The sequence below is a fragment of the Anas acuta genome, chromosome 10, assembly GCF_963932015.1.
Source record: "Anas acuta chromosome 10, bAnaAcu1.1, whole genome shotgun sequence".
NCBI lineage: Eukaryota > Metazoa > Chordata > Aves > Anseriformes > Anatidae > Anas > Anas acuta.
In genome coordinates, this window is record NC_088988.1 from 13,448,924 (window position 1) to 13,475,387 (window position 26,464).

Consider the following 26,464-nt stretch of genomic DNA (forward strand, 5'->3'; position numbering starts at 1 on the left):
ACTCATTTTAGAGAGGTCCTGTATTTTTGCCTCAGTGTCTTTGGTATACTTGGTAACCAGCGGGGTTTTCAGCCATCATTATTTCCATGTTCTTACTACTATTTTCTTTCTTATATTTAAATGTGTTTGTTGCCAAGTATGTTCTCAAGTACTTCTTGATTGAACTATAGTGTCTATTATTACTGGTAGGTAGTGTGTTTTTTTTTTCTTGACGTTGTTCCAGTCAGTGCTCTGAGTTTTCAAGTTCTTTTTCCCCTCTTATGCATCTGACCAGCATATTTTTGGTTCTTCTCAAATGAAAACTCTTTATAAGAGGCATATGAGTTAAGGAATAAGTGATTGGATGCCTGAACAAAGAGAACGTATTCTCAGGCAGTTGAGCATTAGTGTTAGAGAAATCTGCAGTACTTTTTCTAAGCTGAGTACTTGTCCATCAAGTCTGTGTAACGAGAGCAATTTGTGCTGAAGGACCTTTTGTATCCTTAGAAAATTGTGCTAGGACGTTCCCAGGCTGATGGCTTTTTTGATGTAGAAAATAAAAATGTCAGTTTTTCTTCTTAATCTGATACTCTTGACTCTCCTTTTCATTTTATTACGCATGTGACTTTTAATTTAGCTGGTTATTAAGAGCTCCAAGTATGTGCTTTGTAGTTTGTGTTGGCTTTTCTGCTTTCTGACAGCTTTATGATTTGTTCTTTCTAGCTACCACCGCTGTGAATTCAAGATTCCGCTAGTCATTAAGCGAGGTGAGTAGGCCAGCTGCTGTCCAGCCTCAGGACGTGTGCCACAAAACAAAGGGGGAGATACGATCAGTTCTCATTTTTAATGCGTTCTTGATTATCAGAGGATGTCAATAGTGAGACAAAGGAGACATTTTAGGTTTTGGGGTGTGTTTTCTTGTTTTTAAAGTGAAAAATGCTTCAGGAAGAGTTCAGCAATTTTCTGATTTTTATTTATGCTACCTTGCTCACTTACATGGATCATACGGGTATTTAGTGGCAACATGACTAATTTTCTGTGATGCTGCCACTCTGCTTTGCTCAAATCAGTTACCTTGTACCAAGGGACTCAGAAGCTGTGTAAGGCAGTGTTAGTCTGAGCTGGTCAGTCTGTTCCACTGTTAATTTTTCAATGATGTGCTACTCACTCTTGAAAGGTTTATTGATAGTATTCAATATAAACTGATACTCAATAAAAAGCAGTATAGCTGGGAATGAGAACAAACATTCAAAATATACCTACATGCTGTGGTCAAAGCATGTCTTTTAGTGCCTACTCAGAAAATAGCATTATATACTCCTCCCAAGTTCTGTTAAGATACAGTGGTGCTGATTCAGCAAGACACTTAGATGTGCACAGCTGTGTGCATGGAAGTGATCTAAAGAAAGCATGGGGAACTTTGAGGATGATTGTGATCAAGGTAGCCTTCTTTAATGTAAGAATTAACAGGTATGCTATGAAAATGTGTGTTTTGACTGCTCATGGAACACTGAATGCTTGCAAGGGTTTGGCAGGGGATGCTCTCTTCCTTTGAGTGGTTTTCACGGAAAGCAGTTAACTGTAATTCTGTGGATGTCACAGCAGTGTGAGCACATAAAGGAATAAAAACCTGGAAAAACTACATTTGTTTGTGCAGGCTGACATGAAGACTCACTTGCAGTTCAGCCAGGAGGATGAGCATGAAAGTTCTGCTCACTTTTAAAATTGTTTTCCCTGATGTTATTGTGCAGTACCTCAAAGGTGTTTGTTTCTGATTGTTGTTATTCAGCTCAAGTATCACCATGAAGCTCTCCTGAATGCATCTGTTTCTTTTTTCTTCTTGTTTTGTCTTTTGTCTTGTACTTATTATGCATCCTGAATATAAGCTAGAGACCAGAAGGGTTGATTAAAAACGAATGTTACAAGACTTAGGAAGAACCGTGTTTTTCCATCTGGTGGCAGCGCATGATGCAGCTTTATTTACTCCCTTCTGTGCCTCAGCTGCAGACAGTAACTTGACAGAGTTCAGTTGCACAGACACTGAACTTTCACCATAAGCAGACCACGTTTATTTAGCGGGTGGAAAATACAGAGGAGCTTTCAATCAAATTAAATACCATTTGCTATGTTTGGCTTCTTTAGTGTGTAGCTTCATCCCTACTGCTTCAGGAAGATGTTTTCAGTATTCAGAACTCCCAAAATGTATGTATAAAACAGTTCTGAAACTACCAAACTGTAAGCATAAATATGGTGCTGTCCTTACCTGCAGGTGGTTGCTGCTCTTTAATGGATACAGGGTGTTTTTTTTCTTTCCCCAGGAATGATTCTGGGGACTGTAAATCCCAAGCTCTCTGCTTTCTTTGTCTTTAAGAGAGTGTTTCTTTATCTTCAAGGTGTCGGTTTTGCCAGCCTCCTTTCCAAACGCAGCAGTGTTTGGACTAGATGCATGGCACGCTGTGTTATCTTGATGAGTGTTCGTGCTAGGTGTGTTCACTTAGCGCAGGGAAGTAGTTTCTTTCATGCTGACGTTCTTATATGCAACACTACAATGCAAACATAGGCAGCATTAGGACTTGGAACTTGTAAATAGGCAAGTTTAATCCCATTATCTAGCATTTAATCAATGCTGATGACAGACAACTCTTGGTTGCTAGTAAATGCTGGTAAATTCATATATGAACTGATGTATTGCTTGTATGTCTCTCTCTATCTAAACTAACGCCCCTAAATAAAGGATTATACAGGAGACTGTTCGAGCATGAATTACAAAGGCTGTTCTGTTTTTCTTTCATAGATAGTGCTGATTCACAGACCGAAACGTGTACAACGTACAGCAAGGTAAGTCTGTACAGAACTGAATGCTCTCCTTTTTTCCTTAAACCTCCTAAATGATCTTTATTAGATTTGCAACGCCGCCATTTGAAGAAATGGTAGCAGTGGTGTTATGTTGTTTTAAAATAGAAAAGTCAAAAGCCAAAGCTTAATGTGAGCATGTTTAGTAGTTCAAATGTTTAGTTGTCTTGTAGGGATTGAGGGCGTTTGTAACAGCACAGTTTGAGTAAACTTAATTACTGCATACCCTGCATTCTAAGATAGCTGCAGGAAGAAATACAACAGTATAGTGATACAGGGAAGCGACAGAAGTGGTGGCTGAATGCAAACTGGTAGAGACATTCTTAAAACTTTCACAGGGCTTTCCTGTCTAATGTAGCTCTTGAAGACATGCAGTAACTAACCAAGGAGGTCTGGTGGTCCTTTCTTCTGAAGGGTGCCAATAATAAGATGCTTTTCTGGTAGCAGCAGGGCTCACCAAAATGTCACTGCCAATGTGACACCTCCTGGGGGCAGCAGACTCTAGGTGAAATTCCCAATTGGGCACTTGCTGCTGCCTAAGAGCTTCTGTAAGTTGAAAATTCTGAAGAAATTTGTCTCAGAAGTGCCTCTACAGTTAACCTTCAGCCAGGGTCAGTGCTGCTCTCTTGGCTCATGGGGTTTAATTTCCTTGTTGGATTCTGGGTCCCAAGCTGGAGGGGGTAAAAGTGGTCAGGAAATTGGAAGCTGCCATTTTTTTATTTGAGTTACTAATATCCATCAGTGTTTTAACTTAAATCTTGTATGCGAAATTTCAGCTTTTTAGAAGTCTATTTACAGTGATGAAAATTGCTTGAAATTCCCTATCATTAAATAGCGCAGTTTTCCTCCTCTTTTCCAAACCTGCCTGTTAAATGAAGGAAAGGTTTTTGGGAGAGGTGGCGGGGATGCTATTTTTCCCTCGGCAAAGGTATGTGAAAGGATATTTAGCTGAGGTTTCCCACAGCTGCTTAGAGAATACTTTTTCTCTAAGGTGTCTCAGAAATGTTACCAAGTTTTCTAGGTACGTTTTTGCCATAAGACCTGTAGAATTTTTCATAGCAATTCTAATTTAAAGCTAGTTTGAGACAAAAATGAGGAAAAAAAACCCTAAGAGCATTTCCTAGGCCTGATAGTTTCCATTATTGAGTATGTCTCTAGTCACAAAATACTTGAGTAAATGCAGTTTGTTATTTGGCAAAGGAGCATGTTGTAAAAATATACGTGACTGTCTTTCTAGTTTTTTTAAAATAATAATCTCCTGTGACTGATTTTAACACAAGGTCTTTGACATCCTTGCAGTGGGACAGTATTCAGGACCTTCTGGGGCACCCTGTAGAGAAGCCAGTGGTACTTCACAGGTAAAGTCTTTCTTTTGCTTGGCAACAGGAGCTGATAACAGGATGAGTTTATGTAGAGGAAGAGTATTTATTACACTAATTACTTTGGGGATTCTTTATTTAAGTTTCATACCTTTTGGCCACTAACGATACTAAATAACTGTTCTCAGAGTTAAAGGCTGACGTGCAGAATGAAAACATTTCCAAAGTTCGTTGAACTGTAAAATCCAGAGAAGAGTGAAGCAGCAGATCCCAAAGAACTATCTCTATTTACATATAATAAATAGTGCAGATTGCTTATGCTGTAGGCACATGCATTTCAGCAGCATGACATCATGCATTGCAGTGTCTGGAACATATGGCAGCAGACTGAAGGAATTTTGCTTTTATGTATGTGTGTGGTTGTTCTATAGTTCCTGAAGGCTGAAATCAGAACAGTAAGCTTAATTTTGCTCTGTTCCTACAGGGCTTGAGCTGGTTGTTGGGTAAAACAGGCACCACCTGTTTGCAGAGCTACCGTGCTATATGATATGATATGCAACTGATTTAGGTCAGGAGAAATGTTAGCTTATGGGGACTGTGAAAATTCTTTACCATTTTCAGATGTATCAAACAAGGTATTTTATCAAGCTTTCATATGTTCAATTTTTTTCTTTTCTTCCTTTGAAGTATTGTGCTTTGTCCCCCCTTCTCCTGTTTTATGCCAGTGAGATCAGCTTGAGCTGAAGCCATGTAAAATAAAGCTGGAGTGAGTAGTGATTACATAGGGTCCTTTACATTATTTTTTTTCCTGTGTTCTAAATCAATCAGAGCTTGCTTTACTGAGCACATCTCTAAATGTCTCTGACATACATTTAGAGAAACAAACCAGTTACAAGAAAGGCCAAAAGCCAACTGTTCCCTAATGTTTTGGGGCCACAATCTAAAATGCATTACAGTCAGCAGGAGTCTGCTATCATCACATATATGATCAAAAAAATCCAAATTATTTAAAGGATAAGTGATCTTGAAAAGTACTGTTTAATAAAATTTAGATTAGTCTGTAAGATGATGAAATTGAATCCATGTTAAGAAGTATTTTTAAGTAGTTTATAGTAAATACACTTGAAAGGGGCTGAGAGATAAAAAGTGAAGAATGGCAAAAGATCTTGGACAAAAATTATTTGTAATAACTGATATGGCACTTCTGTCTTCGCTGCTTATTTTCAGGATTCTTCCTGTCCAAGTTCAGTGAAAGAAAGCTCTCCTGTAGAGGTCGTTGTTAGCTTTGGTTCCTTTCTTCCCTGGCATTAGGAACCCTTCTGGGATGTTAACCAGAGGTTTCCTCTGGCTCACTTGGAAACTAGCAATGGTGTTGTGTAACGTAGATTTACTTTCTTATTATGAAAGCTATTTAACATGATAAAGATGCCATAACTTACCCTGTATTAACTGCTTGTTATTCCCAAGAAATTCCCAGTCCTCACATGTCCAATTTCTTCCCCCTCTCTTCCGTTCAGGTCATCATCTCCGAACAACACTAACCCCTTTGGGTCAACCTTTTGCTTTGGACTGCAACGAATGATCTTTGAGGTAAGGGGGAAAAAAAAAAAAAAAAAAAAGCTTGATATATTTGAGCAAAGATGACGAGGACTTTGCTGTTATTACTTTTTACCGGCCTCTTATTTCCTATTTCATCAAAAGCCAGCATTTGGGAGGGGCTATCCTTTTAGAGATGATTGGCAGAGCAGGCAACTTTCCAGCCTCTTCTGTCAGGCTGTACATTTGCGTGTTGAAGCTGGCACTTCAGGTCTGTCACCTAGGGCTTGCACTAGCAGGAGATGCATGAGCTCAGCTCCAGGTGCTGATGTTTAAATGTCATGGAAATCTAGAGACTGCTGTTAGGGACCAGCCACGAGCTGTTTGCTGAACACGTTGGTTGCTTTATTTTGTTGGTGGGATTTCTTTTTGCAGGCAGATCAGTTCCATATTTTCTGTTTTCACTCTTCAAGTTCCTGTTTGGTCTACAGTTCTTCTAATTTTCCTTTTTCCCTGCCATCTTTTTGCAGGTGATGCAGAATAATCATATAGCTTCTGTTACTCTGTATGGCCCGACGCGGCCCAGCAGCCAGTTGAGAACATCGGACCTTCCCCAGTGAGCATCCCCTGCAAAGTCAGCTAATCTAAATGCTACAGAATTAGTACAGCGTGCCTTGATTTGCTGCCACTTATAATATGGAAAGCACGTTATGATTTTTGTTTTTTCAATAAGCCTCCACCCAGGAACGGTGTGGAGGGGAAATTCTCTCAACCCTTCGTCATGGGGCATGGAACTGTTGATGGAGGAAAGCAGCTTAGGTGCCTGTGCCGTCATTTATTCCTCTCAGTTGCCCTCATCCTATGCAGCACAGACCTGAAGACTGTCCCCCCCGTCCCAGCTGGCGAGGGGGGAGCGTGGAAGGGGGGCACGTAATGACTGCAAGAGTTAGAAGCACAAACTTTCTGAGCCTTGGAGCATCTGGAAGCAGGTATTGATTTTTAGTCTGTTTGTGTTACTGTATTGATGTGGTGGTCACATTTTAAGAAAACGTGTGTGTGTATATATATAGATAAAAACACATCGGTATTTCTGTGGCTTAGGACATTGTACCAAGTGTGACAAGGATGTATATATGTCCATGATTTCAGGCACCACATCTTCGTGTAACTTTAAACCAAGCAAGTAGCATGTGCATAATACTTGGTTGTAACATTTGCACTACATACACTTTAATTACTTGATAAACGTTTATCTTCACTGAGGAGCATCTGTGTACTGGGTGTGAGTGGGGTGTGATGGTTATTTAATGTACGCTGTGCATAAAGCTTATTTATACAGTGGATCGAGTTAATCCACCTTCCTGCACTAATATGTACTTGATGTGCTGAAACAATTTTTTTCTGCCATGGCTGGTTTACTAATTTTTTCATACGCGGTTTCAGACAAAGAAATTCTGGACGAGGTTATTTCTATGATTGAATTATGCTTTAGTGAAAAGGTTTGATACGATGTTTCTTACAATGGAAAAATTTGATGAAGAACTAGCGTTGCCTCATTTTCATCTGTTCCCTGAATCCTTTTTTCCTACCCTCTTTCCTTAGAGAAAGAAAAACTGTATATAACAGTATCTCAGAAAGAAATCCCCGAGCTCTGCCATCACCAAGAAAACCTTTTCTGTAACTTTTGATGTGTGATTTTAATTTATGCCAAAGGTTTAGCCAAAGACATCCTCGTTGTAGTTTCACCATTTCTGTACATAGATGCTAACTGCACACCCCACCCCAGCAGACAGGATATAGGCTTCTTTCTAGTTGGGAGATGCTGCTCGCAACATTTTATCCCAGGAGGATACTTTAGGTTTCTAGTTCTCTTATCAGTCTTATTTGGGGGAAATAGGTGGTCTGTCTTTGAAATATTGAACCCTTTTTAAAAATGGACAAGAGAAATGTATAATTTTATCCCATTTTTAATATTTTGGTGTAGCAACTTGTGATACATAGATGACAATTTTGTGAGTTTTACTATGTGTGTACAGATTTTGTAAATATGACATTTTTGTAATTTTAACTCCATGTACAGTGTAATCCTGTATAGTTTATCAATGAATGAGAGCTAGGAAGTTGAATGTTAACTGAAGTTTTGGATCCTGGACCAGTAGCAGGGATAAATGTGGTGCGTGTGTGAGACGTTCTTTGCCATTTAGTCTTCCTGTATACTGTGATACTCTAAACTGTTTTGCTAAAACAAACAAAAAAAGCCCCACGGAGAATCTAATGGATAAGGAAAAAGTTACTGTTTACCTTTATCCCTAGGTGTCACTCCTGTTGAACCCCTGTTCAATCTGTGCTGTCTCCTGTGATCATTGCTTGCTAAGAAAATTCTATGCCTCAACCTTCCTTTTGTTTCCTCTCTAATTTTAATTTCATTTTACATAGCCCTTCTGTAAATTAAATGGAATAATAATGAGCATGTACACTGAAAGCAAAATAAAACGAGACTCTCAGTTACTGTTTTGTGTTAAATACAGTTACTGGGTGTTTTTGTAATAAAACCATGGATGTTCTTGCCTTTTTTCTTATCAGTCAGTCCTTTTTGTTTTAATGTTTTTCCAGCATTGTATTTGAAGTACCGTGTTAGCGTCCCTCCTTTCACAGCCAGTATTGTATGTTCTCCAGAGAAGCAGTACAAAAACTAACATAATTTACAGCCTGTTTCAGAGTAGGCACGTAGGTATAATTTTTTCCACTGCAGCAGGGAAGGAAATTGTTAAGGTATGGTAAATAACACTGGCTTTTGTATCGTCTTTAAAGAACAGAATTGTTTACACCCACGTCAGCCCTTAGGTATTTTATTAAAATTGATCGAGTTTCAGGGAGTTTGAATATTGCACAACAGGACAAAAGAAATGTGTGCGTGCAGTAAGAGCAGCAAATGTGATTTCTCATGCTGCTGACTTGTGCCTTGAGGTGTTCAAGCAGCAAAGCACTGAAAGTGTGCTTCCCCTGAAGCAGCTCAGAGCTCGGTGCAGGTGTAGGCATTTCTCCTGCCCTGCCTGCCTACGTGTGGTAAAACCCTCAGCCACCAGTGCTACAGTGCCCTTTGGTTTGGGGATACAAAGCGACCTTGCTCAGTGGGTTTGGCTCAGTGTGCTCTCAGAACTTCACTGTGACTTGAGGTGTGTGGAGATGTATGCTTGTTACTGAAATATGATGATCATACATTAATTTCACTTAATTTTAACTAATCCTTTTCTAACAATAACTCCAATTTAGCTACCAGAGGAGATGAATTCTTGACAGGACGATTTGAGTAACAGCTACACAAGTGCTACCAAAATCCAGCTTTCAAGCATATTCAGCTGCAGGTCAGGACTGCTGCTTGTAGCACGGACCTTGAGATTTAGGACAGGATAGCAGCAGCTAGCCAAAGGTGTGTAACAGTTTCAGTGGCTCCTGCCTTCACTTACAGTATTTCGGTGAGTCAAACAATGTCTGTTGTAGATAATTAAATGTACTCTTAACAACTCAGGTACTTCTCAAGGTCAGTCCTGAGATGTGGAAGATCAGTGGCTTTGCTTGAAAAACCTATTGCTCTGTTGCTAAGAAAAACAGCTCGTTACATCCCTGTGACTTGTTCTGAACTGCTTTGTTCCCAATTGCAGCCTTTCAGTTTGTCAGCAATCTCTTCTGTAAGAGAAGAGAACATTTTGTCTGTTAGAAGCTCACCCTGGTACTTCTGTCCTTTGCTTAAAATCTGTATAGAGCACGTTGCTGCTCTGCAGAGCTGGGCAGGAGGAAAGAAGGAGCCTTCAAAGACTCAGATGAGAGTGCTTTCAATTTATCAGTGAGGAGTGAAAGCACTTTCCCCCACTTCTTGGGTTTGCTTCGCTCTTTTGCTATATGTTTTTTGTTTGTTTTTGTTTTTTTGTTTGTTTGTTTGTTTTTTTGGCCAGTCTGCAGCTTCCTTTACAGAAAGGACGGGGTAGGTAATGTGGACCAGCTCTTTTGGGTTTTCCCCACTCACCCTCTGTAGCTGCAGCTGTTCATAGAGCTCGCTTCTCTGAGATTTTTTGTTTGCTCCTATTTGGACTAAGCCAAGCTGGTGCTGATGTGTTAGGGGAGTTGGTGTGATGCTAGCTGCATCACCTTCCCCTCCCAAAGGAACCAAGATATCTGGGCAGTGTCTGATCCCATTTAAGTGTGTGCACAGGGTTGGGTACTGTTTTATACAGATCCTGCATGTTTGCCACATGTGCATGGGGCCGTCATTTTGGTTTCACATGAAACAACTGTTTCCTTGACACAGCATTCAGTACAAGTGCATTTTTAATAAAGCACGTGCATCCAGTCCCTTTGTGATGTGTGCCTTCTTGCTGCGTACAGTAATGAGAATATGTGCGTGTGCTTGCCTGCTTAGCTTTGAATATCACAATGTTGTCCACAGTATTTCATTTACCTACGGGTAATAAAACAGAGCTGTGAGCCCTTCCCCTGGAGGTGAAGCTGACTGTCTTCCCGTACTCACAGGCCTGCACACAGTCCCTGGGCTCCCACGAGTGCTGCAAGCAGTGCTGTATTGATCGGTGCTGCTGGGTAACACTAGAAGCCTCTGTTCCCAAAAATGCAGTTCCTGTCAAGAAAACCCAATTTTCTGTTGCCAGGAACCCTTACACTTCTCATTCTAAACAGATCTTTTTGCTGAAAGAGCTAGCAGGTGGTGGATGAGGTCTGATTCATGTGCTTATGATGGTTCATGATCCAGACTTTCCATCAAAACCATAAAACAAAGTCTATCCCAGGGCTCAGCATCACAGCAAGGTGGGGATTCAGCCTTAACAGGGGCAGGCTGGATGCTCCAGCTGGCTTTTCCTGAGGGAAACCAGGGGTGCTAGTGCCTGGTTCACACTGACTTAAAGGTTGTTAGAGGCTAAACTTCGGTGTTGTGAAGCAGGAAGTGCTCTGAGCTAGCTCATACAGTTGTTTCATGTCATCTCTTGTCCCATAGACACTTTTGTTACTATTTAACCCCTATATCACAACTGCACCAACACAAAGGCACTCTCTTCTACAACTCGTCTGGTCAGCCAGCTTGCTACAGCACGTGTAGCCAAACAAATACATCGCTGTGTGGTTGAGGAGTTGGTAAAATGCCACTCAGCTCTGGCTGGGTTTCCTCATGGAAGTTGTGGCCTGGGATGCTTCAGAGGTAAGGCTGAAGGAAAACAAAAAACGATGCATGAGAGTTACATCTTCAGTAAGTGTTAAAATAGGATCTGGAGTTAAGGAAGTGGGGTTGAACTTAAATACCGTATTCTTTAGCTGCAGTTAATTAAACTACTAAAAGTGTTTATCTGATAAACTTTGTATCTAAGCATTCGGGTTGGTTTGTGGGGATGTTTCTTTTTCCAGCAGGCAGAATTGCTCCTCTTCGTGATCTGGGAAGGCTTGCTGCTTGACCTAGTGGGAAAGGTGAGCTGGAGTCTGCAGATGAGGTTGTGCACTGCGCTATAAGGTAGTGTTATGACAACTTTAATTCTGGATCAGCCTTTTATGCTTTAATACAACTTTTTCTCTTGCATACCCTATCTTATTCCCCTTTAAATGCTACTAGTTTGGTCATTTTACAGTATTCATATTGCGATTTTGGAAGCTGGTTTTAAATGTCTTAGTGTTTCAAATCTACATCACAGGTTCAGATTAGTGCTTAACTTCTGTTCCATTATTAGTATCTTTCAGAGAGGTGTTTATTTTAAATACCAGTCTTTCTCACTCTGCATGATTATGAACACGCAGTCCAATCAGGAAAGTAATCAAAACAGCCTGAATCATCGCTACTGTGCCTTTGCACCTCGGTTGGTCTCTCTTGGAAACCTGAACCCCTGAAATATCACGGCTTTCTTCCCATCAAGCTCCGTTGGCCCCCAGAGGACAAGGCAATCACTGAGGACCTGCGTAGTTGTGTGTTTTTCCCAGGATTTGTCAAATTGTCAAAGGATGGAAAGGGAAGGGAGAGAGAGGGGTGAGCTCAGTTTGGGTGAGTTTCAGGGAAAACTGGCCAGGGCTGGTGGGGGAGGCTGTTTGCTGCTCTTGGAGGGACTCAAATGCACTCATACTTCGGGTTTTAGTTTTTCCTCACTTCTCAGTCTGATTTCCATACTGACTGTAAGCCTGGAAAAATCATGGCAAGCTGAATTTTAAAGCGTTACTGCTTCTGACAAACCTCAGTGAAGATAGCAGCATCGTTAGGGAAATGTGTCGGGCTGATTTTCAGGGCTGCTGAGACCTCCAGCTCTATCGGGAGCTCAACAATTCTTTAAACCAGGCCAGGCCTGGGTTCAGACTCTCCTCTCTGGGTCTACTGGGGTCTCAGCACTCTGGGGAATGTTCTTGGCTCTCATATTAGCGAGGGTTCTCCAAGGCGTTCGATTACTTTGTGCTGTTTGATTTCTGCAGTTGGGGCTCGCTTCCGAGAACCCACTGCAAAAGATGAATAATTAAACTGCAGACAGGAAGCTCAGTATTTTAGCACTCCATTACTTCAGAGCCGTCTTGGCTTTCTTTTTTATGGTGTCTAAGTCAGCAGTGGCCTGACCTAATGAGAGATCTTGGCATTCACCAGCGGTTTATAAGTTCGGAGATGCATTCAGAGGTGCTGAATGTGAGGTTCAGGCCAGCTCAGCTCGTTAGAATGACCAAATCTGGCTACTTACATACAGTAGGGAACAAATTGCCTGTGTGTGGATCCTTGGGATTCAAGAAAACCTACTATGCTCTATTAGCTTCGGATATTTATGTCTGTCTTGAGGGTGTCTGCTTGCAACTGGTGGTACCCACACAGGACGTTTTTGTTTTTTCTCATCGTGGTTTATAGTAACTAACATGTAAAAAATATAGTAATAAACAAAATGACCAAGCAAAGCTTTGTAGCAAAGCCCCACTAGACAGTTAATAAAAGCTGCCCAGAATTTCCTTCTGTAATGGATGTTTTGGGTGTTCTGGGAGGCATCGTGAGGCCTTACAAAATCTGAGTAGATTATGTTTAATCTGTGAATTTTGCTGTGCTTACAGAGGTAAAGTGGAGTGGTTGGTATCTGCTTTTGACATGCTTAATGCATAAGTTAATGTGCTTCTGTGCTCTCTTCCTTGCAGGGAAAACAAATTCATATGGGAAGTAAGGCCCTCCATAGGAAATGCATCGTTGGTTCCATTGCCACTCCTGAAATTAGGTACTGAAGTCCACGTCTGAGCATCTGAAGCAAACAGCTTCATTTCAGAGTGGCGTTTCAAGCATTTCAGTGTTTTCTCAGTAGTCTCTGTTGCCAAAAATGGAGCCAAATGTAAGCTTTTAAATACAGGTTTGCCTGTTAGCCTATTATATATATTTTTAGCATTATGCTTTCTCTAGGTATGTCAGTTTTCCCTTTCCTTCTTGATGTGTAAGCTGGGCAGAAATGCTGTTTTTACACATCCTGCAATCTGTGTAATCATTACCATAACTGATCTATCTCTATAAAATAATTTGCATGCTTTTTATTTCTGTAACAAGCTGTACGAGAGCGTTCAGAGCTGAGTTGGATCCACCTCTAGCAGTTTGCTTCAAAAGGAGGTCAGTAGAGGGTTTTTTCTACTCATTCTAATGAGCACCTAAGATTTTTTGGGGGGAAAAGCAACGCATTATTTTGGAAATAATCTTCAGTCAAAGACTTTTTGCCTGCTGTAGCAGTAAGAGATTAATAAACTGCAGTGGGTACAGCTCTGCCCTCCAGTGTTTTCACAGCACGTTATGCTGTCATTTGGGGTCTGCAAACTTCCACTTCAACTGCAGAAGCAAATGGAAACTTTTAAAACCAGATGAAACAGGCCGCACAGCAAAGACTGACAAATAAAAGCAGATGTATCTTTCGTTAATAGATGTTAGATTCATATTAATTGGACAGAGAAATGAGCTATTCCACAGACTTAGGCAAAGAAGTGAGCAGTTTGCCCTAGTTCTGTTTCTGCCAGCCACCAGGATGTGTGCTGGCACAGGAGGATGTTGAACTGCTACTTTAATCTGGGATAAAATGTACTCATTAATGCTGTGTTGTGGGTAGATTGCAGATCTGAAGATGTTATAGAGGGAGGAGCCAAACCTTAATGCATCTCTAAACGTAAAAGGAAGATCTTAATAAAGACTGCTGAACCTGACCCGCTGCTTTGTAAGAAATCGTTAGGTAAGCTGTGTTTGTTTTTCTATTGTTACCATTAAATTAAGTCCAGCATAAGGAAAGACTTACCAAGTTATCCAAAACAATGAATAATGCATTTTCAAGTTGCTGTCTTCATGAAAAATACATTTGGTGTTAGTCTTGTGCGTATGCAGATGCATTCGACAGACTCACTCTGACAACTGGAGGCATGCCTGCATGCTATCTTTTAATTATGGTATAAATAACTTCCCAAACTGTAAACTAATCTCAGGTAATACGTTTCTGTACAAACTCATAAATACATAACATATCACACACTTTAGCAGATGGGCACAGCTTTCTCCCACCATTGAGGCTCTGGCTTATTCCCACACTTTACAGAGCAACTTGCGAGGCTTGCATGAGAATTTTGGGTTTCAGGCTCTTGTCCTGAAAATATCCGAAATCAGCTTTTGGTTCTTTGATCTCTACATGGCCAGCCTTTCCATGGAAATACGTTAGGGCTGAAACTCTGAAGATTATGATAACATCTAAGGCTCTTTTCAATAGTCTGTTGATAGATACTACCAGCATATTTTCCTTCACGTTCTGTGCATAGTTAAGTCAAGAGCAAAGTCCAGCCTGCAGCTGGATGGGAGGAAGGCCACACCCAGGTCTTGAAGTGCAGCTGTGCTGCAGGCTCTGTTTAAGGGAAAGCAGCTTCCTGAAGGTTCATGACACTGTGATTGCCTTTGAAGCTGTGTGGATGTGTCCTCCTGAAGGGGGATGGCATCTGGGATACTCTGATGAATAGATGTTTTGTTGAGGGGGGGGAAAAATTGCAAAAGGATTAGCAAATCCAGTATCAAAAGCGAGTCCAGGCTCTTTGCCTCAAGTATACCATTGCTTTTTAACCCTGATTTGGAGAGATTTGCTTCCTCTTTGATATCCAAGAAAAGGATGTTCTGTTATGGTAATCTGCTGCTGGAAAAACAAAGTGCTCTGAAGTATTGACAGTTCTTTGAAAAACGAAGCAGTCCAGTGTTCTTGTCGGATGTTTAAAATATTTATGAAGTTACAGACTAACTGAAACATGGAAAGTCATCTACCAACAGAAAAATTGCTCTGCTGCTGCTTTTTTGCAATAAGTTTAGAAAGGCTTTTATTCTGAAGCCCTTTTGTCTGAAGACTGCTTTCTTCCTTCCCATGACACCCACAGCAATGTTGAAAGTCTTGGCTGCTCTTTGCAGCTGACTGTGTGCCAGGAAGAGCACCGAGGTCTGGAGGAACCAGCCCAGTCCATTGACAAGTTTTCCTGTGGTCTGAAGGAGCTCTCAAAAGTGATGCAAGCAGCAGCTCTGTGATTTCATTCTCACAAGCAAAAGGCCAAAAGGATCTCTCCAGATAGCTTTTGGAAGAGCTGGATTACGTGGTAAGAGAGGTTGGATGCTGTTGGACAGCTCTGAGTCTTCACTGAGTGCCAGTCAGCGTAATGTAGAGTCTGAGCTCGCTAAAGTGCCATAAACTGCTCCCTGAGTCCTGACAGCGTGTCAGTGGAGCATGTCTTTGAACTCGTGTGTTGCTACAATTAATGAAAAATCAAGACATGAAAATGGATCAACTGAAAGTTCTTTGCCTTTTTTTAAAGGCCCTTCAATGATCTTGCCCCCTCCCCAGTTACCTACTCATACGGCTTCTGCTCAGCCAGCTGTGTCAGCCCTAGCCCCCACACTTGTTTTCTTGTAGTTCTGCAACATACGGGACTCCAATTCAAAGCTGTTCTTTTCTTCTCCTCTGAGGCTCACAGAAAGCCAACCAGGCAGTGGTGATTTCATTTGAGCACCCTCTGAGGACACCTGATTTCCTTTGCTCTAGTTAATTGTGTAGTTTGCTTGTTTCTCATTGAGTCTGAGTAATTGCAGTCCTAATCAAAGGAACAAGTTGACAGCGATCCCTGTGCTTCTTGGCCTCATCTCTTCTTTCTCCTTCCATTTTGCACGTCTAACAATGCTGAAACATCTCCCCAGACTGCGTTTTGCAATGTGTCTGTACACATTGGCCTGCTAAGCACTAATGTTACTCTAATAAATAATAATAAATTAAAGATACTGTTAGGATTATTTGGGCACATTACTGGAGAAGGGCCTACGTGGTATGTGTGTGCAAATGGGGAATTTTGGCACATTTCTGCAATAGTTTTTGTCGTCTGCTCATAAATAGGCTGTGCTAAAGCCCTCTTCTAAAGTCTGTTTATTTGGTTGCAAAAACTTGACGTTCCCTTTCTCAGCTGTTTTTCCTTGTGCTTTTATTGCAGTCTGCCTGCATTATCTGAGGGGCGATGCCTGTGTTGCTGTTTGAGCTTTCCTCTTCCATTGGAAAGGCTTCTTCACTTGCTTCTTCTGAGTACAGGAAAGCCTCGGGCTGTGCAGCAGGTTCCACATCAGCCAGATCTCAGCAACTTTCAGGCTGTGAACTACCATGAGATCTTTGTAAAAACAGGGCTCAAACGTCTGTAGGTGCGGGGCAGCAGAAGGCTTGACGATCCCAAAGGTCTTGAAACCTTCATGCAGAATGGGTTTGAGGTTGATTCTCTGTAAGCACATGCCCAAGAAGACATCGTCGATGGGGAAGAGTTCCACCTCTCTGCAAGCCCTGGAGAGCTTCCTCATGGTGCAGCTGGAGAGCAGAAAACCTCCTCCTCCTGCGTAGGCAGGGTAGATGCTGAGCCCGTACATGGTCTCTGGGATATAATATTTACTCTTCCGAACGCGGATGGGCCGGGCGTTGTAGATGATGTCCCCAACAAAGAGGTCCTCGGCGGGGTTGTGTCTCTCGAGGAAGTCAACAATGTTCTCGATGTTAACAAAAACGTCAGCATCGCCTTTAAAAATAAACTTCACGTTGTGGCAGAATTCAGCAGCCCAGTTCAGGAAGTGGATCTCCTTCAGGGTCAGGTTGAAGAAAGTGTCCATGAAGTCCCAAAGTAAAATGTCGCGGTACGTCTGGCTCTCCTGGTGCATCAGGGTCTCCCATGTGGCCAGTGCTGTCCTATTCCTTGGTGTTCCCAGCAGGAACACTCGCTGAATCTGCTCCCCGTTCACCAAACCCTCCCTGCCCCAAGTTTTCCGGACGATCTCTCGTCTGTCGAAGTCTTCAACTACCGATTTGATAGCGATGAGCAGAAAGGGACCTCCGGGTGTTCTCTTGCATTTCTTGGGCTGGTTGATGAGGAGGTTGAAGTTCCTGTTGTCCTTGTTGAGGAGATAGAGCTTGAAGTTGAAAGCAGAATCGGCGGCTGGGGCTGGGGTTGTAGTTTGGCCCCTGGTGTTAGCTGCTTCTGCTCGTCTAACAGTGGGAATTAACTGGGGTCTGAGTACTGTAGCCTCTGCTGGTGTGGGTCTCCCAGGTGCTCTGGGGTCAGAGAGTATTCGCTGTGTTACTGAGGGCTGCTTCTGCGTCGGCTCCTTGTGCCCTTTTGGGGCAAAATGCTCCAGCTGGGTGTAGAGTAAAGAGCAAAGTGCGACCACCAGGAGAAGGGTACAGATCGCGTCCCCTTTGAGACGAACTCTCATTGTCCCCGCGGTCTTCCTGGGACTGCTAAAAGCTGTGTCTGAGCTGCCTGGCACCAATGCCCATCTGTAAATAAATGTGCAGCATGTCACCAAGCAGGATTTAGAAAGCTAGCCAGCAAATACATTTTACTCATGGAAACACCAAGACATGGTAAGGAACTCGCTAAGAGATGCAGAGGTCCCAAGCCTAACACAGATCCCAGTGATCTGGCTCTGTGACTTGCTTAGGTGTAAGTCACCAAGAAGTCATCCAACGTCCTGAAAACCAATCCCAAAATACACCCACTCCCAAAATACACCACTAATCCGTCCTTCCTCCCATGTCCCTCCCTCAGGAATGCATTTTGCCATTTCAGAGGCTTTTTGACCTTGCTCTTCCCAAAGCAGGGACTGATGGACAGTGCCGTACTTCCATAAATCGTTGGGTTTTAATTCCTTCTGACTTGGTAACTGGCTGCTGACAAGCAGGTTTTCAGTAGCTGGGCAATCACTGGAGTTTTCCCCAAACCCAAAGTGAACTCTCAAACCAACTGTGATTTATGCCTTCAACATGAATACATTAGGCACGCTCTTGAATGCACATAGGGCCCTTTTGCTGCCAGTAATCTTTATAAAATATTAAATTGTTATAAATAACTTCTCTTCCATTAATAAGGTTAGAAAGAGTACAGGCACGTTGCCTCTGCCAACCCGCTCCTAACCACTAAGCAAGAGATGCACAAATAAATCCCAAAACACAGAAGCAAGGCAGAGACTAGCATTAGGAGTGTTTTATTCACATATGAGAGGTGAAGCTGCCTTTTGAAATACAAGATTTGATTCTCCACTTACACTTTTCCCAGAGATGATCTGTCTCATTCCATCAGTTCTTCAGCTGCAAACAAAAAAAAAAAAAAAAAAGGAGAGTTACAAGAAGGCAGAAAGCAGGACGTAAATCTAGTTCAGGGAGGGAGCTGGCTGTGGCCACGCCAGCAATCTTTTACACTCCTATGTGATTTACAAATCTGTCTTGCCTGTTCCGTATTAGTAGAAGATATGTCTGAAGGTATTACAGTTTGCTGTCATTGTCTTTGAACAAGCTGGGAAGATGTTATCCAAAAACTTCTCAAGCCAAAGCCGTCTGCTTGCACCGCAGTCTATCTTCGCTTAAGGGACTGAAAAACTGAGGCAGGACAGAAGAGGGTGGAGGAGCCAGGACTTGTGGTTTTCTACACAATTTTTCCTGTACTTAACTGTTTTCAGCATTGTTAAACTCGAGAGCACGCGGGTGGATTCTCAGCCTCCAATCAAGCCCCGTTGCCATCAGGCTGACTCACAGCTCCCAGGCAGCTACGGACTTGTCAGAATCGTGTATTCCGACCTAAACCAGGACCCTCTTTAGCTCAGTGGCACCCTTTTCCAGCAAATCTTTCTTCAGTGTCACAGGTTGTGTCCCCTGCTAATTGTTTATTAACCACGATTTCTGTATCAGGCATAAGATAAGCTTTTTGTAGCTCAAAATGCGATTGACAAGCCTGGAATGCCGAAGCATTAAAGTGTGGCATAGCCTTACCCCCAGGGATGGATGCAGCATTTCAAGATTTATGAAAAATTAAAGCTATTAAAGCAGTTGATTTCTTGGCCAGCACATTTAAAATTGTTAGATGCACATTTCTTGGATCTCCGTATTTGAAAATATTTTGTTTTTTCCATCGCTATTTAACCCCCCTCTCCAAGTTGCTGTTGAAATGCAGAGCAGCGTGCTGCCACATGGTACCAGCTCTCTCTTTTCCAAGCATAACTTTGCTGTACCTTCTGCTTCCCTCCTAGGCCAGGCAGATGTTTTAACCAGTCCAGCTTTCAAATTATCATTATCTTCAGCCTGGTGAAAGAGTCCCTTCAAATGCCTACAAGCTGTTTGCATTTTACATCCGTTACCCTTGGTGAGTCCTGATTGTGGTCTCTGCAGCAGCCTGCTGTGTGTCTCGTGTGCTAAATCATCCTTTATCTGTCACCACACAGTTCCCAGCAGGCTTTTTTTTCAAATTACCTTCAATAATTGTCCAGGAGCTGCAGGAAATGAAAGGCAGGTCCCACTACACCCAGGGCATGCCACTGAATTGGACCTGCTAAGGAGACAGAAAGCGGTGCTGTCCCTCTTACGTGGGCGCACATCAGAAGCAACAAGTTTTGCTGGGTGATATTCAGCTACCTGAAAGAGGGAGCTTTTCTCAAAAAGACTCCTGGAAGCTAAAACTGAGGATTTTTTCCTACTTCTGCTGTAATGGGATAGGCAACCACGGCGCTCTATAGTGAGCAGGAGATGTGCAGCCCCTGGCAGGATGGATCCTGGCAGTGCTGGGATGTCTGGGTGTCTCTGCTCAAGCTCTTTGTAAAGTCTCCTCTCTTTCCCCTTTTTAATCTTTTCTTCCCTTTTCTATACAAAAGTTTGATCTTATTTCAGCTGCCAGGCTCCAGATGGTAATTAAGGAGCTGGATAAAAGTCCTGGCTCTTTCCCGTGTTTAATTTTATCAGCTAGGGTTTGGAATAAAACGTGTGTGTCATGAAACTCATGATTTCCATGACTTACAGATTTATCCTGCCAGCATCTCAGGATCTGGCAATAAGGGCCCTCCAAAAAGCCAAGAAAAGCCCTAAATTGTTACACGCCTGGGCTGATAGCCCAGATTTTCTTCTGTGTTTTCATTTATTGAAAGAAAAGAATCTGAAATAGCAATTTTCATGCTGAAATGAAGCAGTTCAGCGCTGAATATAGACATCGAATTTTCAAAAGGAGTTGCCAGCCTTTGATGTGAATCCTTGATTGAATTATATGGGTTTTCCCGTCAAGGTTATGTATTTCCTTCTTCTGGAGGAAATGTCCTCAATCCTAACACAGGTGTCGGCTCTACCCATGGACGTCAGTGTGGGAAAAGCTGTCCTGTCCCTCGCTCGAGAGCGATTGATGACTCTGGCATGTCCTTGAGCCAAAAAGATTATTCATCCTCCTTGACACTGGGGAGAAAAAAAGACAAATTTATGGGGCTTTCGGCAAATATTTGATGCCAGATAAAAGAGCACAGCAGAGCGTTTCTCAGCACAGCATCTTGCCACCCGTCTACATCCAGCGTGGGTGCCCCTGTGCTGGGATGTTCTGGGGGTCTCTGTCCAGCTTGGGAAGCATCGCTGAGCTTACAAAGCTGCTGCATCAAACGGTGCCTCGGGGGAGGCTGGTGTGATGGTGGGACGAGGTGGAGGAGCCCTAGGTGACCCAGAGCACCTTGTTCCACAGGTAGTGCAAAGCAGAGGTGAGCAGCCTCAAGTCCAAAGCCGTCCCTCCTCGTCTGGTCAAACCAGCCTCCTGGCTTTCATTTATTTAAGAGAAGGATTCTGAATGACAGCCAAGAGGTGCTGCTATAAAAGCAGTTAAATGATGATTTAAAAAAAAAAAATGAATAAAAACCTGCTAATCCTTCATTCTCAGCTGAATGCCATGAAGCTTTGGGCTCATCCTGGAAATTTCCTTCTCTTGCAGCAGCTGTCATGTCTCCGTTACTTGGCAGTCCTGCTCACACGTGGGGAAAAGCCTCTGGATCCCGTTCTTGGATTTCGGTCAAGACGCCTTGGTGATTCTGGCACGTTGCTTTGTGCCTGGGAGCGTGGTGACTCAACCTGCTCAGCCTCGGGAAAAGCAGCTGTGGTATCAAAGCAAACTGCAAACGTCAAGGAAGAGGGTCCAAAACAGCAAAGCGAGGCTGTGTTTGGCCCCAGAGCAGCTTGTTGCCCTGCCAAGCGTTCCCACCCAGGTCCTCTTCTCCTTCCTGAAGCTGGAGCGGCTGCTGGTAGGTTTGGGTTGTGCACCAAAGGGGCTGTGGTTGCTGACGGAGGTGTTTGACCCGTTTCTCTGTAAGATGAGCTAAAGAAAGTGTTGGGGATCCACCACCACTGGCTTCTATGAGTTTCTGCAGTCCTCAGGGGAACCTGGAAAACTGGGGGCGTCGGGGGTGCTTTGAGACAGCACTTCAGGTTTTGGCTACTTCTGCTTTGTGTTTGTTGAACCTGTTTCATGCGAACAAGGCTCAAAACCCAACACTGGGGCCCTGCAGGCGGCAGGAGGGCTGTGTGCATGTCCCAGTCCCAGCTTGTTTCCAGAGGTTTTTCCATCCTGGCTGTGCCTGCTAGCTGCCAGCAGAAGCTAGATTGGGCCTCTAGCAGAACAGGAGAGTTGTGAAACTTTCTCTGCATCCCTGTTCCATCTCCTCCATCAGCTCTGCTCTCAGCAGAAGCGGAATCGTTTCTGTGCAGCATCTCCCCACGTTAAATCCACATGCTGCTGCTCACCTCCCTGCACAAAGTGCTACTGCTTCGCTCAGCCCTGCTGCTCCCATCCTGCTGTGAGCTCCTGGGGCAGGTCCTGGAGGACCTCACAGTGAAACTGGTGGCAAGAGGCTGTGCTCAGCTGTTTTGCAACCCTGCCTTCCCTGCCAAAGTGACACTGACTGGCTCTTGTGCTGGGAAACCACATGTCCTCGTGACCACGTCACCAACTGCCCTGTGCATCAGGTCCTGCGGGCACTGAGGACCTCCTGGTCCCCCAGAAGAAATCTGCTCCTTGCTGCAAACAGGTTTCTGCAATTTCCAGGCTGTCTGACAGCTACTGGGACTTCAGCAGCAGGTTATTAGATTTTCTTTCTTCTTTAAGCCTCGCTCTCCGTGCTGTCCCTCCCCTTGGCGCAGCTGCTGCCCAGCTCTGGGACCAGGCTCCCCCTCCGCAGCCTCCGTGCTGGGCAGAGAAACAGAGCTGCCATTCACCAGCGCTGCTCCCAGGTGATGCTGGGTTTCCTCCAGACCTTCCCCTCCTGCTGGCAACCGCTCTGGCCTCCGACAGCCCCTCAGGGTGCCAGGAGCATCCCAGGCTCCTTCAGCCTCCTGCTGCTCCAGCTTATGCTCCTATTAGAAATCCACAGCACCGGATTAAATTAAATACATTGCTGAACAGGCAATGCAACGAGCGTGTGTTTTTGCACGACAGTTAGTTGTTTTGTTCCCTTTGAGCTGTGCCAGGCTGCCGTCCTCCTCTTGTAAAGAAATCAGAAGTGAAGTGCAAACACAAAGGTTTCAAAATCTCAGCTGAGTTATCTCGGTGCAGGGCTTGCCTGCATTTTTCATCCCATGGGTGCCTGCAGGGAAATGTCAGCATCCAGTGCATCAAAACATGCATGAAACAATTCGGGTTTAACAGTTTGAGCTGGTTTTGTAGCCTTTAAAGTGAAAAAAAAATACGGTTCTGTGTTAGCTTGCAGTCTACAGTTCAGTTTCTGTGCCTGGGTGTCACGTAACCAGCTTTTGTCTTGCATGGGTTCTTCTTTGTTCTTGTTTGTTTTCCACAGGCAAAAGAAACAACAAAACCCTCAACGTTGATGCTTTATGTGGGTTTGGTGCTGGACACATCCCTTGCCTCGCAGGAGGGATGCTGAATGATTTGGTCGTGCCTAGAAGACAGGGCGGGCTGGAAGGGAAGAGCTGCCCCTTGGCGTGTGGGTTAGTGCAAAGCCCCAGAAAAATGAAGTAAGAAAAACAATCGCTAAGCTGCCTAACCAGAAAAAAGAGCCTGTCTCGTTCAATTTTAAAGGCTATAAACAAACCAAAACCAGGCTGGAGGATTTAATTAGCTGAATGTCTTAGCAGAGCTTTCCCAGGGCTCAGGAGTGAGAGCCAGAGCCGGGTGAAAGCAGCACAGGGCCGCCCATCTCTCTGCAGCCCCCGGAGCAGGCACCAGCCCCCCTGGAGCCCAGTGCTGGGTCTCTGGGTGTCCGGCTGCATGCTGGAGCTGCTGGAAGGTTTTTGGTCAGTGCCACGGCTGCTCCTGCCCCGTGCAGCGTCACCGCTGCCATCGCAGCACCTGGAGGCAAAAGCTCTGCTGGTGGCAGAGGACGGGTCTCACTGCAAAGGCCTCTTGCAGCTTTCCTGGCAGAGCTGCGAATGAGCAGATGGGCTCCCTGCTGTTGCAAGACAGGAGCCCTTATTTATCTCCCTGCTTTGCCCCAGTCCTGAAACGTGTGGTTTCAACAGCCTCCCAGCTGGCCGGCCCCATTTTATCGCAGCCTCTCCTCGCTTTGCGACACCCGTCTCGTGTTGGCCTTGCAGACAGCTGCTCGGTTCCCTCCTCTTAGCTTCTACCTGCTTGGGGGAAGCTTTTTGTCAGGTACTAAAACCGAAACAGTAGAGAAACGTTGGAGCTCCTGCTCGGTGCTTGAAGGCTGGCATTGGAAGCTGAGGGACCTGCAGCATCCCCGTGGGGAACGGCGCGGTCCCACGACCCTAAATCACTCGGGTCCACGTGGCGTGGTTTGGGAAGGGCACCTCTGCTCATTTAAGCAGCGCAGGAGGAGAATAACGCCTTGCAGGCTCATGGTGGGGTAAGGAAGAGCCACATCAAAGCAACCACCCTCCTCTCCCCGCCCTTCGCCTCTGACAGATCCTTCCCCTGATGTGGCACCACCAACCAGCGATGCCAGCGCCTTAGCGTGGCTCCGCTGTTACACCTGGGCACAGCTGCCAGAGGGACTTCACGCTGATCTGCTCCACGAATTTAAAGCCGATTCCCAGGGCGTGAGCTTATCAGAATCAGCCAAAAGCTGCTCCAAGTCCTGCTCAGTGATTTCCTGCCTCGCTGGGACTGAACTTTGTTTTTCTGTCCCTTTTTCCTGCAACATTCCCATGTTTTGCTCTAAGCACACGGCTGAAACCCCAGGGAAGGCTTCATGTCCCCTTGCTGGAGGGAGACAATTTGCAGACGTAACGTGCTGCTCGGGGCTGGGAGACAGCCATTCTCTAAAAAAAAACCAAACTTTCTCCTGTAAAAGCAACTGAAAACACGCACAGAAAGTTCTTAAAGTAAAGCTCAACCCGTGCAGCCTGGGGGAGGGCATGTTCAGGGCTGCAGCAGCTCTGCTGCGTGTTAGCGATTTTAATGGGGGCTTCTGCACTTAAAAACATCTCCAGACCCGCGGTGCAAAAGGAAAAGACGGATGCAGAGGGCAGCGTGGCAAGGAGGAGGTGGGAGAATCCCCCCGCTCGCAGCCCAGCTCCCCGCAGCCCCCGGCAGATACTTACATCCCCCACGATCGCGCCGATCCCGCGTCCCCCCGGTTGTGTCCCGGCAGCGGGCTGCCAAGCAGGCACATCTGGATGCCGTTAGCGGGAGACATTCCTCAGCCTTCAAGCGAAACCGAGGAAATCCTCGCCGAGCAGAGCGGGGCTGGGGCTCCCGTTTTCACCCCAAAAGCCCCGACGGCTCCCCACGCCTGTGTGGGGCTGGCGGGGGCTCAGCCCACGGGGTTCCCTCCCCACGGGCACCGGCCGAGCGTCACGGGGCGATGGAGCGAGAGCGCTGGGGAAGGAGCTGGGGCTGGTTCCAGCACCGACACGTGACGTGGCCTGGGGAGCCTGGATGGCCTCCAGCCCCGCGGCACGGACGGAGAGGGATCGGACGTGGTGCCGGGCTGGGGGCTCCCCGTAATTCCTCTCCTTTGCTCCTTAAAACAACCCGAGGAACGGGTAGTGTTTTTTTATTCTAATAATAGTTTTGTTGTCAGTTTTTTTTCCTTTAGCAATTTGGCGTTTGTTAATTGTTAATCCCATTGTGATTAATTACCTTGTAAAGGCTCAGAATTAGAAACAGGTTTGGTTCAGGTCGGAAGGAAAATCCACACCGGGGTTGTTTCTTCCTTCTAGTAGGAAAGCAACAGGAGGTGAGGAGGCTGAAGAGAGATTTGAGGGTTCCTCCCAAAAGACTGAACCAAAAACCCCACTTTCTTTTTTTTTTTCAATTAATTTGAATTACTTCAATACAAAACTTTTTTTGGAGCCAAATGTAGCTGTCGCTACCAACCTGACTGCATTTGCACCGTTCCCTATCTCTTGGTTTCTCTGCAATGGAAGCACCAGCCCTTCTTCCCCTTCTACATAGCTGCCCCTTTAGTACGTAGATTTTTTCATTTACACCAAACTTGTCATAAAAACGGGTTTTGATCTACTTGGTTGTTTTCACAGTTACCTGATGGTTTTTCAAACTCAATGTAATAATGCTTTTTTTAATAAGTGTCTGTATTTTTTTTTTAATTCCAGCTCACATGTTTTGCTTTATTGAACACGATGTCACTGGGAAAAGCCACGATGTGAACAAGTTTCCGGAGAGCAGCCCTCAGCCCCGGCGTTTGGGTGCTCCAGGCTGGGAAAGCTATTTCCTCCCGATCTGCAGCTGTCTGACACGTAGCTGCTCCTTGCTGAGTAGTGCAGCTGATGAGAAACCTCGGCCATAAACGTTAACACACGTTTGCACTTTCCCCGTGCCAGCTCAAGGTACATGTCTCAGTCTCCTCTGTAGCAGGCTATTTTCCATCCCTCCCCTGTGTGACAGTCACGGAGGTAAGGGCTGTCCTCTTCTACTCAGAGCCATGGAGCCAGGGGAACCGTTCCCTCAAACCATCGGGCTCTCACAGCCCCTGTTTCCACCGCATTCCCCCACGCAGGTTTTGGGACTTCCTGCCCTTTCCACGTGGTGTTGTGCTCCTTAAGTGCACCACGCACCAGATGTCTTCCCACCCACTGTATCATCGTATTCCTGGAGGTGCCAAGCCACGCAGTTGGGGCACAGCGTTGTAGTTAAAGAAGGGCTGATCTCATGATTAAAGTACTGCCTGAGACTTAAGGGTTTTAGGGTGAATTAGTGCTCTGCTCAAGTTTGTAGCAGAAGGAATTTCCCCGAGTTCAGCCGTCGGGTCAGCCAGCAGCTTCCTATACTAACCCACTGGAGAACACATGAAGTCCAAGTTCATTACCTCCCCACCCACAGGGCTGGCAACTTGTGAGAAAGCTCACTAAGAGCGAGGATTACAGTGGGATTACAGTGGGATTACAGTGATGGTGTGGGCCTGGAGGAGCCCCAGGGACATCACGGCACTGAAAGAAACACGGGGACTTCTGCCACACATCAGGTTTGGGACAGAGCTCTCCTCCTGGCTGTATTTGCTGAAAAGCTTCATCTAGGCTGTA

General features: G+C 44.7%; 2 protein-coding genes and 1 long non-coding RNA gene across 6 annotated transcripts in view; 2 read left to right on the forward strand and 1 right to left on the reverse strand.

The window, feature by feature from the left end:
* Positions 1-8,239, forward strand: part of PHAF1 (phagophore assembly factor 1) — a 36,103-nt gene extending 27,864 nt beyond the window's left edge. For 2 of the 3 annotated variants that reach the window (XM_068693516.1, XM_068693515.1), the window contains 5 exons: positions 703-746; positions 2,774-2,817; positions 4,132-4,190; positions 5,669-5,741; positions 6,218-8,239. In XM_068693516.1, the coding sequence (XP_068549617.1) occupies positions 703-746; positions 2,774-2,817; positions 4,132-4,190; positions 5,669-5,741; positions 6,218-6,307 (310 nt within the window). In that variant the 3' untranslated portion in view covers positions 6,308-8,239. The remainder of the gene's footprint in view (positions 1-702; positions 747-2,773; positions 2,818-4,131; positions 4,191-5,668; positions 5,742-6,217) is intronic. The other variant, XR_011099923.1, reaches the window with a different exon arrangement.
* A 5,838-nt stretch (positions 8,240-14,077) lies between these two features.
* On the reverse strand, positions 14,078-24,856 carry B3GNT9 (UDP-GlcNAc:betaGal beta-1,3-N-acetylglucosaminyltransferase 9). 2 transcript variants are annotated; one of them, XM_068693517.1, is made up of 3 exons: positions 24,524-24,851; positions 18,259-18,301; positions 14,078-17,491 (listed from the first exon to the last, which is right to left on the reverse strand). In XM_068693517.1, exon 3 carries the CDS (start codon positions 17,425-17,427, stop codon positions 16,180-16,182), a length of 1,248 nt encoding a protein of 415 aa, XP_068549618.1. In that variant the 5' UTR covers positions 17,428-17,491; positions 18,259-18,301; positions 24,524-24,851; the 3' UTR covers positions 14,078-16,179. The 2 variants fall into 2 exon arrangements, with proteins under 2 accessions (XP_068549618.1, XP_068549619.1); XM_068693518.1 differs by lacking the exon at positions 18,259-18,301 and having other exon boundaries at positions 24,524-24,856.
* LOC137861918 (uncharacterized) lies at positions 21,072-26,453 on the forward strand. The gene is made up of 3 exons (XR_011099924.1): positions 21,072-21,249; positions 22,798-22,975; positions 25,538-26,453. It is a non-coding gene; the product is annotated as an uncharacterized lncRNA (long non-coding RNA).
* The last annotated feature ends 11 nt before the right edge of the window (positions 26,454-26,464 follow it).

What these genes read in the sequence shown, in the direction of transcription:
- B3GNT9 (XM_068693518.1), bottom strand. Translation starts at nt 24,618, where the DNA reads ATGTCTCCCGCTAACGGCATCCAGATGTGCCTGCTTGGCAGCCCGCTG. An exon ending in TCGGCGCGATCGTGGGGGAT is followed by an intron (nt 17,492 to 24,523) that starts GTAAGTATCTGC and finishes ATTTATTTACAG; the next exon opens with ATGGGCATTGGTGCCAGGCA.